Genomic DNA, 12,976 nt, shown 5'->3' with positions numbered 1-12,976 from the left:
AGAACAATCCCAGCTTCTCCAGTTTCTCCACATAACGAGACTCCCTCATTCCTGGGACAATTCTAGTTACCCTCTTCTCCAACCTCTCTGAGGCCTTGACACCCTTTCTGAGGTTCCGTGCCCCGAATTGAACACAGTATTCAAGCTAAGGCCCAACCAATGATTTATAAAGGATGAGGATATCTTCCTTCCTTTTGTACTATCTGTCTCCAGCTGTACTATCCTGTACCTAACTGCACTTCCCCCAGATGTACTATCCTGTACCAAGCCGTACTGTCTCCAGCTGTACTATTCTATGCCTAGCTGTACTGCCCCCAGCTGCACTATCCTATACCCAGCTGTATTGCCTCCAGCTGTACTATCCTGTATCTAGCTGTTCTGCCTCCAGATGTACTATCCTGTACCTAGCTGTACTGCCTCCAGCTGTACTATTCTGTGCCCAGCTGTACTGCCTCCAGCTGTACGATCCTGTATCTCGCTGTTCTGCCTCCAGCTGTACTAGCCTGTGCCTACCTGTATTGCCTGCAGCTGCACTATCCTGTATCTCGCTGTACTGCCTCCAGCTGTACAATACTGCCTCCAAACAAAAGGAGGACCAGGTGTCACAGTGTGACAGATACCCTCCCGCACCAGGGTTAAAATCGTTTCGGGGTAGGGAACTATGTCAGTTACGTGTGTCTCGCTCGTACCCTGCTAAAACTGAGCTAAGTCCCCATTAATGAATCTTTTTGTAAATGTGTTGGTTCTTTATATATTGACGTTCACTGCAAAATGCGGCAAAGGGAATAATTCGAACCAGAGAACTTCACAAGTTTTCTTTTTTTATATATTCATTCTCATGGTGTGGGCGTCGCTGACAAGGCCAGAATCTGTTGCCCCTCCCTTGTTGCCCTTGAGAAAGTGGTGGTGAGCCTTCTTCTTGAACGGCTGCAGTCCGAGTATCCCACTAAGCTGTTAGGGAGGGAGGGCCGAAGTATTGATCTCGTAATATACTCTCGACTGCACAACATTACGGCAGTCTTCAACTGGGTCAATTTAAACGAGCTTCCGTTGATGCAATCATCACACAAACGTGAATGTAGTGGGAGAGCAACACTTCAGGAGGGGAAAAGTGTAGTTCCTGTGATGTGTTCTGCAGTGCTAGACTGAAGTTAGATACAGGGTGAAGCTGACTCGAAAGAGGGTTCCTAACCCTAAACTCTAACCCTCCCTGCCAATATTACTCCAGTCAGATAACAGTGGCATTAATAGGATTCGCGTTTTGGTCAGGCCTCCGACTTGGGCTCGGGTGAGGGATTGGCTCGGACTATAACGTCAGGATTAGGGTTAGGGTTTCAGGTTTAGGTTTAGGGTTTCAGTAAGGGTGTCAGGGTTATGGTGTTAGAGTAAATGGGAATCCCAATCCCTCTATCTCTGCAACCTCCTCCTACATCATCCAGTCCTCTTACTCTTGCCTGTTGTGCCCTTCTCCCCCTCGCGTCTTCCCATTATGAGACGTTTAACTGCCTCCACCCTATTCTCTGGAATTTCCTCCTTAATAAGCGCCAGGAACTTTTTTGGTCACTTTGTACAGGTTGATTTCATTTTCTGGGACACTGTGAACAATTTCGGAGTTAAAATGCTGTGGAATGAGCTTCTCGTGAAAATTCATGGCTCCCATGAACTCACGCATCTTCGAGCAGATGTAAATTATAGTGTTTTGGTTGCTCAGATGTTGTAGGGTCTTTAGCAGTAAGTGGTATTCACGTTTCTTGTAGACGATATCGGATCCCAGGATGATGTCGTAGTCTGTTGGAAATTGATAATGGTTTATACCCCACGAGAGAGCAGAGACTTTTGACCGCTGGATAATTGAAGAGGGGACATTGTTGGCCACGTTTAGTTCTATTTGATTCAGAACTTCTGGTTTGTCTGTCAAGGTCACATCTCCACCTGCCAGAAGAATGTTAAAGAGCAATGACGTATCTTCACTTATTGCTTCCCTATGACACCAACCTGTAAATGGTAAATGTGGGCAAAAGGGATTCGGGGCAAAGCAGATTAACACAGCAAAGGCTGTTAAATGTAATGATGAACTTGTGCAGTGTCACAGCATTGCTCAGCGACTCCATCAGCACAGCGGTTATTTCACTGGATTTAGTAATCCAAAACTGTGAACTAAAAATCCAGCAACTTGAGTTCAAATCCAACCACGAAAATTTGATTTCAATTCAAAAATGTCAACGTGAAATGGGCGATATTGACTTTCTGCCATAGCGTAAAACCGGTAACAACGAGTTTGTCGCCTGTTGAACATTCCTCCCGATTTTTATTTTTAGCTATCACACGTTTCAAACTGCCGGTCGAAGTCAATATCCGCCCCAAAGTGACCATAAAATTATCCGATTATCGCAAAAACCCAATAGGTTCACTAATGTCCTTCAGTGAAGGAAACCTGCCGTCCTTAACCAATCTCGTTTGTGTGTGACTCCAGTCCAACACCAATGTGGTTGGTGCATCACTGCGCTCTCGTGTGGCCTTGTGAGCCACGCCGCGGTATCAAAATATGGATAAAGCTGCGACCTTGGCATCGAAATTGGAAACAAAAAGGCACACCCAGTCCAGTTGACCTTGCAAGTTCCTCCTCGCTATCAATCGGGGACTGTTGTCAAAGTCGGGAGAGCTGACTCACAAACTAGTCAAGCAACGGTCTGACATCGTCAAAGAATCAAAACTGTCCTCACTCCGAGGAAACCCTCCATCGTGTCGTGTGGCACCTCCGCCCTGCTGAGTGGGATAGATTAATAACAAATCTCGCAGCTCAAAACCGGGCACTCATGAGGCACCATGGGCCCTAAGCAGCAGCATAATGGAATGCCACAACAATCTTGTTACCGCAGGGCCCGACATATCCCTCACTTCTCCATCACCATCAAGCTGGGTGACCAAATCTGTTTCAATGAGGAATGTAGAAGAGCATGCCTGGAGCGGCACCGAGCGTATTTGAAAATCAGCTGCCAACTTGGTGAAGCTGCAGCAAAGGATTACCATGCATTATAAACAGTTAGAGCACCATACATTATGAACAGTGAGAGCACCATGATTTCTAAACAGCGAGAGGAGCATGCATTATAAACAGCGAGAGCAGCATGCATTATAAACAGCTAGAGCATCATGCATTATAAACAGTGAGAGCACCACGCACTATAAAGAGTGAGAGCACCAGGCATTATTAAAAGTGGGAGCACCATGCATTATAAACAGTGAGAGCACCATGCATTATAAACAGTGAGAGCACCATGCATTATCAACAGAGGGAGCACCATGCTGTGCACAGAGTACAGCAATCCCCAAACCAAACAATCAGGTTAAAGCTCTGAAATCCGGTCACATCAAGTCGCGAATGGTGGTCGCAAATTCAGCAACTAACAGGAGAAGGAGGCTCGGTGAAGATTCTCATCCTCAACAAGAGCGCAGTCCAGCACATGGGAACATAAGGACATAAGAAATAGGTGCAGGAGTAGGCCATACGGCCCCTCGAGCCTGCTCCCTCATTCGATAAGATCACGGCTGCTCTTCGAACTCCACTCCACTTTCCCGCCCGATTCCCATATCCCTTGATTCCCTGAATGCAAAAAAAAGTTTGATGCGCTTGCAACAATCTCCAGTCAGAAGTGTCAAGTGGATGATCATTCTCAGCCTCTTCCTGAGGTCCCCATCCTCACAGATACCAGTCTTCAGCCAATTACATTCACTCCACGTGATAACAATAAATGTCTGAGTTGATGGACATGGCAAAGGCTCCCGGCTGTCGTGTTGAAGACCTGTGCTCCAAAATAAGCGGTGGCCGACCTGAGCTGTTCCAGTCGGAACTGTCATCTATCCGACTAAAAAGTGGAAAATTGCCCAGGTATGAACTGTCCACAAAAAGCGGGACAAATCCAATCCGGCCAATTACCGCTCCATCAGCCTACTCTCAATCATCGCCAAAGTGATGGAAGATGTCGACAGTGCTATCAAGCGGCACGAACTAACCAATAACCTGCTCACCGATGCTCAGTTTGGGTTCCGCCAGGACCACTCGGCTCCAGACCTCATGACAGCCTTGGTCCAAACATGGAAAAGAATCCTGAATTCCAGAGGTGAGGTGAGACTGACTGCCCTTGACATCAAGGCAGCATTTGTCCGAGTGTGGCACGAAGGAGCCCTCGTAAAACTGCCGTCAATTGTAATCAGTGGGGAAACTCTCAAGTGGCTGGAGTCATACCTGGTGCAAAGGTACATGAGAGTGTTTGTTGGAGGCCAATCATCTCAGCCCGAGGACATCGCTGGGCAGTGACCAAGCCCCAACTATCTTCAGCTGCTACATTAATGACCTTCCCTCCATCACAAGGTCACAAGTGGGGCTGTTCGATTATGATAATGATAAGGACATAATGTTTATTTCCTTCAGTAATTCCTCAGGCAATGCCGCAGAATACACGGCCTCCGACCTGCTCTTGCAGCCACACTATTTATGTGACTGGTCCAGTTAAGTTTCTGGTCAATGGTGACCCCCAGGATGATGATGGTGGGGGATTCGGCGATGGTAATGTCGTTTGATGTAAATGGGAATTGGTTAGATTCTGTCTTGTTGGAGATGGTTATTGCCTGGCTCTTGTCTGGCGCGAATGTTACTTGCTACATAACAGCCAAACCTGCATATTGTCCAGGTTGTGCTGTATGCGGGCACGGACTGCTTCATTATTTTATTCTAAAGCATGCTTACTGTTTTATGGAATATAATTTGGCCATCAGTTGGGTGCTGGAAACGTGACTGGAGCTCACAAGGACTCAAAAACATGATCAAAAGCTACAGCTTCCCCGTTTAATATATGATCAGAGTCCAGATGTTCAGGATGTTGAGCAAATATTACATTGAATATAACCAGGCCATTTCTGATAGGTATCTAGTTCTCAGCTCATCAGCTCAAGGAGAAATGTGATCAAATGTTTCACTTTTTCATTTTCTGGAATTTTACGTTTACTCGATTTTCACAGATCAACAGCAGTTCAATTGAGATCCCGCTCTCTGATGGGAGGAGGGACTTTCTCCATAATGGCAGGTGGAGCGGCTGAGTCCAGAAAGCTGCGACTTTTCTGAGGCATCATTCTTATTACCTGAGGTAAGGGTCCTGTGCTTTGAAAGCATTCTCTATCAAACAGAACAAAACTGGAGGTGAAGAACTGTCAACCCTGGTTAGGCCGCACCTGGAGTTCTGTGAGCAGTTCTGGGCACCGCACCTTCGGAAGGACATATTGGCCTTGGTGGGAGTGCAGCGTAGGTTTACTAGAATGATACCCGGACTTCAAAGTTTAAGTTACGAGGAGAGATTACACAAATTGGGGTAGTATTCTCTCGAGTTTCGAAGGTTAAGGGGTAATCTGATCGAAGTTTATAAGATATTAAGGGGAACAGATAGGGTGGATAGAGAGAAACTATTTCCGCTGGTTGGGGGTTTTAGGAGTAGGGGGCGCAGTGTAAAAATTAGAGCCAGACCTTTCAGGAGCGAGATTAGAAAACATTTCTACACACAAAGGGTTGTAGAAGTTTGGAACTCCCTTCCGCAAACGGCAATTGATACTAGCTCAATTGCTAAATTTAAATCTGAGATAGATAGCTTTTTGGCAACCAAAGGTATTAAGGGATATGGGCCAAAGGCAGGTATATGGAGTTAGATCACAGATCAGCCATGATCTCATCAAATGGCGGAGCAGGCACGAGTGGCTGAATGGCCTACTCCTGTTCCTATGTTCCTAACAGTAAGGACCTCAAAAGAAGATCAGACTGCAGCGTTCACAAAACATGCATATTACTGGGGGTTTAATCACCCCAATGACCAGTCTTTGTCATGGTCCTTCTCATTCTCTAGCCGTCCTATTCCATTACAGTTCATCGCGCTCCCTCACACATGCAAAGTGCTATCGCTTGGAAAGTTTAACTCACCCAGCAGGATTGCAAGAATCCCCACGATCCCAGTGCCCGACCCCAATTCAATCATCTTCTTCCCAGAAAAACTGATTTTCTCTTTCTCAAAGAACCGGCAGAGAACGAGGCCCTGAAACAAAATATGGTATTAACGTTAGAATTCGTTCAGCTGCAACTTTCTGTATCCAAGTTCACACTACAAGGCAGGTTGCAAGGGAGGGTGCAAGGGAGGGAGCATGTGTCGGAGCAAGGGAGGGTGCAAGGATAGGTGCAAGGGAAGGTGCAAGATAGTGAACAAGGTAGGGTGCAAGGGAGAGAGCAAGCGTGGATACAAGGGTGGGAGCATGGGAGAGTGAAGGGATCAGTGCAAGGGAAGGTGCAAGGGAGGTAGCAAGGGTGAGTGCAAGGGAGGGTGCAAGGGAGAGAGCAAGCGTGGATGCAAGGGTGCGAGCATGGGAGGGTGCAGGGATCAGTGCAAGGGAAGGTGCAAGGTAAGGTGCAAGGGTGCGAGCATGGGAGGGTGCAGGGATCAGTGCAAGCGAAGGTGCAAGGGAAGGTGCAAGGGAGGCAGCAAGGGAGGGCGCAAGGGAGGGTGCAAGCCAGTAAGTAATTCCAAGGAATATATAAATCTAGTACTTAATTCCAAGGAAGATATAAAAATCTGAACATCGTGTTGTGATGGTTATAAACTCAATATTTGGTGTCAAGAATAGCGCATACCACGCGCATGGTGTCAATGATGGTGGAAACACCGGGAATGTTGTCAAAGATGGTGGATACACCGCGCATGGTGCTAAGGATTGTGTATACTCAAGGGCAATTGGGGATGGGCAATAAGTACTGGCCTGGTCAGCGACGCCCACATCCCATGAAGAAATAAAAAAAATACCTCGTGCACGGTGCTAACAATCGTGTATATACCGCACAAGATGCCAAGGATAGTGGATACACAGTGTAGGGTATCAAGGATGGTGGATACCCAGTGTCGGGTACCAAGGATGGTGGATACCCAGTGTAGGGTGTCAAGGATGGTGGATACCCAATGTAGGGTGTAAAGGATGGTGGATACCCAGTGTAGGGGATCAAGGATGATGGATACCCAGCGTAGGGGATCAGGGATGGTGGATACCCATTGTAGGGTGTCAAGGATGGTGGATACCCAATGCAGGGGATCAGGGATGGTGGATACCAAGTGCAGGGGATCAAGGATGGAGGATACCCAGTGTAGGGGATCAAGTATCGTGGATAACCAGTATAGGGTGTCAAGGATGGTGGATACCCAGTGTAGGGTGTCAAGTATCGTGGATAACCAGTATAGGGTGTCAAGGATGGTGGATACCCAGTGTAGGGTGTCAAGGATGGTGGATACCCAGTGTAGGGTGTCAAGGATGGTGGATACCCAGTGTAGGGTGTCAAGGATGGAGGATACCCAGTGTAGGGGATCAAGTATCGTGGATAACCAGTTTCGGGTGTCAAGGATGGTGGATACCCAGTGTAGGGTGTCAAGGATGGTGGATACCCAGTGTAGGGTGTAAAGGATGGTGGATACCCAGTGTAGGGCATCAAGGATGATGGATACCCAGTGTAGGTGATCAAGGATGGTGGATACCCAGTGTAGGGGATCAGGGATGGTGGATCCCCAGTGTAGAGTGTCAAGGATGGTGGATTCCCAGTGCAGGGGATCAAGGAGGGTTTAAACATAATACATGGTGCTGGTGGAGTATTAACCCCATATCGATTGCATGGAGGATACATCATTCAGTACTTTGTGCCAGCTAGGGTATAAACCGAGTACATGACGATAACGACGGCATAAACCCAGGGTATGGTGAATTGGAACGTATAAACCCAAGACATGATACAAGAAGGTTATATACCCATTACATTGTGTCAGGGAGGAGGAAAACCCGGTAAATATGGCCTGTAGGGTAAAAACAATTTAATGGTGCCATGGATGGTATGAAGAGAGAACATGGTGCCATGGATGGTATATATTAGGTGTAGAGTAGTTATGGAAAGAGACAGGGATCAATCAAAGGTGAACATGCTGAGGGGTAATTCCAGTGAGTTGAAAAGGGATCCGGCCCATGTTGAATGCAAACAAAGACTGGCTGTAAAAACAGTAAATAAGCAATGCGAGGCCTTCAAGGAGAAGCTAGTTCGGGCGCAAACGAAACACATTCCTATGAGGGAGTTAGGAAGGGCATCCAGTGCTGGAGCTCACTGGATAATTGAAAATATAGAGAGTAAAACGAAACAGAGAAAGGAGGCTTATGACCAATGTCAGGACCATAATACATTAGAAAATGAAGCAGAATACATAAAATACAGAGGAGAACTGAAAAAGGAAATAATACGGGCGAAGAGAGTGTACGAGAAAATAGTGGCAGATAACATAAAAGGGAACAGTAAAGTCTTTTATAAACAGACAATTACCAAAAGGACAGTCAAAGGAAGGGTGGGGCCAATTAGCGACAAAAGAACGAACTCATTGTGGAGTCGCGGCTTGGGTACGAAATGAAAACTTTGCATCTACATTCACAAAAAAAGAGGATGCTGCCAATGTCCCAGCAAAGGAAGAGATAGTAGAGGATGCACTAAAAAGGTTGGCAGGACTCAAAGTAGAAAAGCCACGCGGTCCAGGTGGGTTGCATCCTAGGTTGTTGTGGGTAGTAAGGGTGGAAATAGCAAAGATTATAGCCACAATCTTTCAATCCTCCTTGGATATGGGGATGGTGCCAGAGGACTGACTGGTTGCAAATGTTATTCTCCTGTTCAAAAAAGGGGAGAAGGATAAACCTGGTAACTACAGGCCAGTCAGCCTAACGTCGGTGGTGGGGAAACTTTTGGAGACAATAATCTTGGACAAAATTAATTGTCACTTGGAAAAACATGTTTTAATAAATAACGGTCAGCACGGATTTCTTAAAGGCAAATCGTGTTTGATAAACTTGATTGAGTTATTTGATGAAGTAACTAATAGGGTTGATGGTTTTCGTGCAGTTGTGTTTGTTGACATGAATTTTCAAAGTACCACGTTGCAGATGAGTTAGCAACATTGATGCCCATGGGATTAACAGGACAGGGGCAGCGTGGATATGAAATTGGCAAAGAGACAGAAAGCAGAGAGTAGTTGTGAACGGTTATTTCTCAGGCTGGATGTATTCTCCAGGGGTCGGTATTTACACCATTGATCTTTTTGATATGCATTAATGAACTGGACTTGTGTATAGAGGGTATAATTTCAAAGTTTGCAGATGACACGAAACTCGGAAATGTAGTAAACAATGTGGAGGCTAAGAACAGACTTCAGGAGACCAGACACACAAGGGAAATGGGCAGACAAATGGAAGATGAAATTTAACGCAGAGAACTGACTGTGAAATGATACATTTTGATCGGAATAATAAGAAGAGACAATATAAACAAAATGTTACCATTTTGAAGGGGGTACAGGAACAGAACGAACTCGGGTTGTACTAACACAAATATTTGAAGGTGGCAAGACAAGTTGGGAAGGCTGTTAAAAAAGCATGCGGGACCCTTGATTTATAAAATAGGCACAGAATACAAAAGGAAGGAAGTGACGCTAAACCTTTATAAATCATTGGTGAGGCCGCAGCAGGAGTATTGTGTCTAATCCTGGGCACCACGTTAGGAAGAATGTCAAGTCTTTAGGGACAGTGCAGTGTAGATTTGATAGAATGGTACCAGGGGTGCGGGACTTCAGTTAAGTGGGGAGACTGGAGAAGCTGGGATTGTTCTATTAGACCAGAGAAGTTTAAGATGAGATTGAAAAGATGTGTTCAAATTCACGAACGGTTTTGATAGAGTAAAAGAGTAAAAAGGGGTTCATGCGGTTGGGGGTTATATATTAGCATAGATAGAGGATTGGTTAACGGACAGAAAACAGAGAGTCGTGATAAACGGGTCATATTCAGGTTGGCAGGCTGTAACTAGTGCGGTGCCGCAAGGATCCCTGCTTGGGCCTCAGCTTTTTACACTCTATATTAATGAATTGGATGAGAGGACCGAGTGTAATGTATCCAAGTTTGCTGACGATACAAAGATACGTGGGAAAGTAAACTGTGACGAGGATCCAAAGAGTCTGCTCAGGGTTATAGACAGGTGAAGTGAGTGGGCAGGCGGATGATTAATTGGAGACATGACATGTGGTGAGTGGAGCAGGTTTGGGAGGAACAGGTGACTTTGGACCTATGGTTCCCAAAGCTCTCCACCACTGGAGGGTTTTCCTCGCCTCATGTCTGGGTCTGTTGGAGACTAATTCATTCGGTTTGATTGCTATTATTTGTCTACAACTCGGTTCTCACTGTGTCATGTGACTACCAGGAAAGGAGACGGCGAACAATAATCTTTCTTCTAGTAATTCCGATGTTCTTATGCATGTTCGTCTGCAAAACCAATTCATCAAGTCGGGCTTCCTCAACATGGCGGGGGTGGGGGTGTTGGCGGTTGCTGTCGTGGAAGGAAGAATCTCTGAGTTTGGTTTCTCTCTATCAGAACCAAACATTTACTCCAAACATTGGACTTACAGCTTCCCAGATTATTGATGGTACCACTAATTTATTGCTGGAGACCCTAGTGATTCTCAAAGTGTGCCCGCAAAACTGATAGCGACTTTCGAGTTTGTTGCTGTCCTCCGTGGAGTCGGGGCTGCTGAAATGCTTCTTTTCCTGCTGTGTTTCCATTATCCTCTCTGAGCTCACTCTGTACTGCTTTGATCCTTGTTGAGCCACTGCAGTCTCCAGGTAGGTTTTGTCCAGGGGTCTGGATGTGAGCCTGTCTCGGTTTCAGCTTTCGGTGCGTGCAGTCCGCTTGTCCGACAGTGGATAAAACAATACAAACTCTGATCTGGAAACACAATAAACTTTAATTAATTAGCATCCCTTCTCTCACCTCTTCCCCAACAAATTTGATAATAACACATTAACACAATATTCAAAAGTTTCTGAAAGTTCCTCATTAAGAAAGTGAACAAATAAAGTCAGTATGCAGAGAGCCGAAACTGTGGGCCTTTATCTGAAGGCAGGGACGGTGTTTGCCTTACACTGCGACTGTTGTTTTAGTGAAGTTACTCCCTTTGATCCAGAGCTGCTCAGCTTACAAACCTGGCAGAAGAGCTTTTGTTGCGAGCCGTGGTATCATCGACCCAACCTCGGCCGGGTTGGTGAGCAGCCTTTCTCTGCCGCCCACTCTTGACCAGTTTCATGTTCTTCACCTGTCTCACCAGCTGCACCGTTCAGTAACTGCCTTTTCCCACTGTGGTGGTGACAGTCACTGCTCCATGCTGCTCACTGCCAGCGGGACGATGTGATAGGCCGCTGACTCTCGGCGCTTTGTTGCGCAGTGTCTTTATTCATTTCTTATCTGACTCGAGTTACAACGAATCGATGGGGAACAGCCTAGATTCCAAACACTTTTGAATATTGTGTTAATGTGTTATTATCAAATTTGTTGGTGAAGAGGCGAGAGATTGGAGACGACTTAATTAAAGTTTATTGTGTTTCCAGCTCAGGTACCGGCAAGCCCTCAGTGATCAGCTAATTAACGTAACTGGATCTGCTCAGGGCTCCGTGTAATTGCACGGCCCAAAAGCTGCACTGTTTTAAGGTCAGCAACATTTCAAATTATCATCAGCACAGAGCACCTAAAACTGATGCCTTTGACCCGGACGGTTGAATTGTTTTTTTATTTTAAAATGAACATGGAAATCAATTTATTTGCCAACAACTAACTGCAAATATTCAATTATCCGCCTTCGGGTTACTTTCTACCAACCGGAAAACTGTTTCCAAACTGTGCCCTGTCGGAGTGCTTGGAAATCCCTGGTTTAACAAAGCACCACCTGGAGGATGGGGCAATGATTATTTGTGCTTCGGAAGCCTGTCGATCGTTACCCTCATTTCTGTAGTAAGAAGATCCCTAAATATCAGGTAATTCAGCAATTGAAAAAGATTCATTCTTGGATTGAGAATTGGCAATGCACAGACTGAAAGCACATTAGAGCAGGAGGAGGCCATTTAATCCCCTCGAGCCTGTTCTGCCATTCAATGAGATCATGGCTGGTCTGTAACCTAACTCCATATACCCGCCTTAGCCCCATATCCCTTAATACTCTTGGTTAACAAAAATCTATCAATCTTAGAAATAAAATTAACAATTGAGCTTCCATCTACTGCCTTTGTTGAAGAGAGTTCCAAACTTCCACCACCCTTTGCGTGCAGAAGTGTTTCCTAATCTCACTCCTGGAAGTTTTGGCTTTAATTTTAGGCTATGTCTAACCCTAACACAAACCCACCCAGCGGAAATCGTTTCTCTCTATCGACCCTATCAGTTCCCATTAATATCTTGAAAACTTCGATTAGGTCACCCCTTACACTTCTAAATTCCAGGGAATGCAACCCTAGTTTGTGTAATGTCTCCTCGTAATATAACACTTGGAGTCCAGATATCATTCCAGTAAATCAAAAGCAAAATACTTCGAAAGCTGGAAATCTGAAATAGAAACAAAAAGTGCTGGAGAAGCTCAGCAAGTCAGACCATTGCTGTGGAGAATGAAAAAGTGTTAACGTTTCAGGTCGAAGACCTTTCGCCCGAACTCATTCTAGCAAATCTGCGCTGCACTCCCTGGAAGGCCAATATATACTTCCTGAGGTGTGGTGCCCAGAACTGAACACAGTACTCCAGGGGAGGTCTAATCAGGGTTTTTGTTGTAGCTATAGCATAATTCTACCCCCTTGTTTTCTATTGCTCTCGATATAAAGGCCAGCATTCCATTAGACTTTTTGATTATTTTCTGTACCTGTCCATGACATTTTAATGATCTATGAACATGGACCCCTAAGTTTCTTTGGACCTCCACTGTTTCGAGCTTTTCACCATTTAGAAAGTACACTGATGTACCCTGTTTTGGTCCAAAGTAGATGAACTCACACATGCCTACAATGAAATCCACTTGCCACAGTTTTGCCCATTCACTTCGTCTATTACTATCTTTCTGCAATGTTA

At 45.5% G+C, this 12,976-nt stretch overlaps 1 protein-coding gene across 1 annotated transcript; it reads right to left on the bottom strand.

Annotated features, from left to right (window-relative positions):
• Positions 1-1,534: 1,534 nt before the first annotated feature.
• On the bottom strand, positions 1,535-10,656 carry LOC137312587 (EEF1A lysine methyltransferase 3-like). Its single transcript, XM_067979116.1, has 3 exons — positions 10,501-10,656; positions 5,966-6,077; positions 1,535-1,932 (listed from the first exon to the last, which is right to left on the bottom strand). The coding sequence occupies exons 1-3, from the start codon at positions 10,654-10,656 to the stop codon at positions 1,535-1,537; spliced, it is 666 nt and encodes a 221-aa protein (XP_067835217.1).
• Between the last annotated feature and the right edge of the window lie 2,320 nt (positions 10,657-12,976).

Source organism: Heptranchias perlo, unplaced genomic scaffold (assembly GCF_035084215.1).
Source record: "Heptranchias perlo isolate sHepPer1 unplaced genomic scaffold, sHepPer1.hap1 HAP1_SCAFFOLD_43, whole genome shotgun sequence".
Classification (NCBI taxonomy): Eukaryota; Metazoa; Chordata; class Chondrichthyes; order Hexanchiformes; family Hexanchidae; genus Heptranchias; species Heptranchias perlo.
The sequence above is the reverse complement of the archived record's forward strand: the minus strand, read 5'-3'. Positions and strand labels throughout refer to the sequence as shown.

Bases quoted from the DNA above. Each gene is read 5' to 3' on its own strand.
- LOC137312587 (XM_067979116.1), bottom strand. From the start codon at position 10,656: ATGGAAACACAGCAGGAAAAGAAGCATTTCAGCAGCCCCGACTCCACG. The intron at 6,078-10,500 runs GTAAGTCCAATG...ATTTTGTTTCAG, and splicing joins CATCAATAATCTGGGAAGCT to GGCCTCGTTCTCTGCCGGTT. The intron at 1,933-5,965 runs GTGAGTTAAACT...TTCTTCTGGCAG, and splicing joins GATTCTTGCAATCCTGCTGG to GTGGAGATGTGACCTTGACA.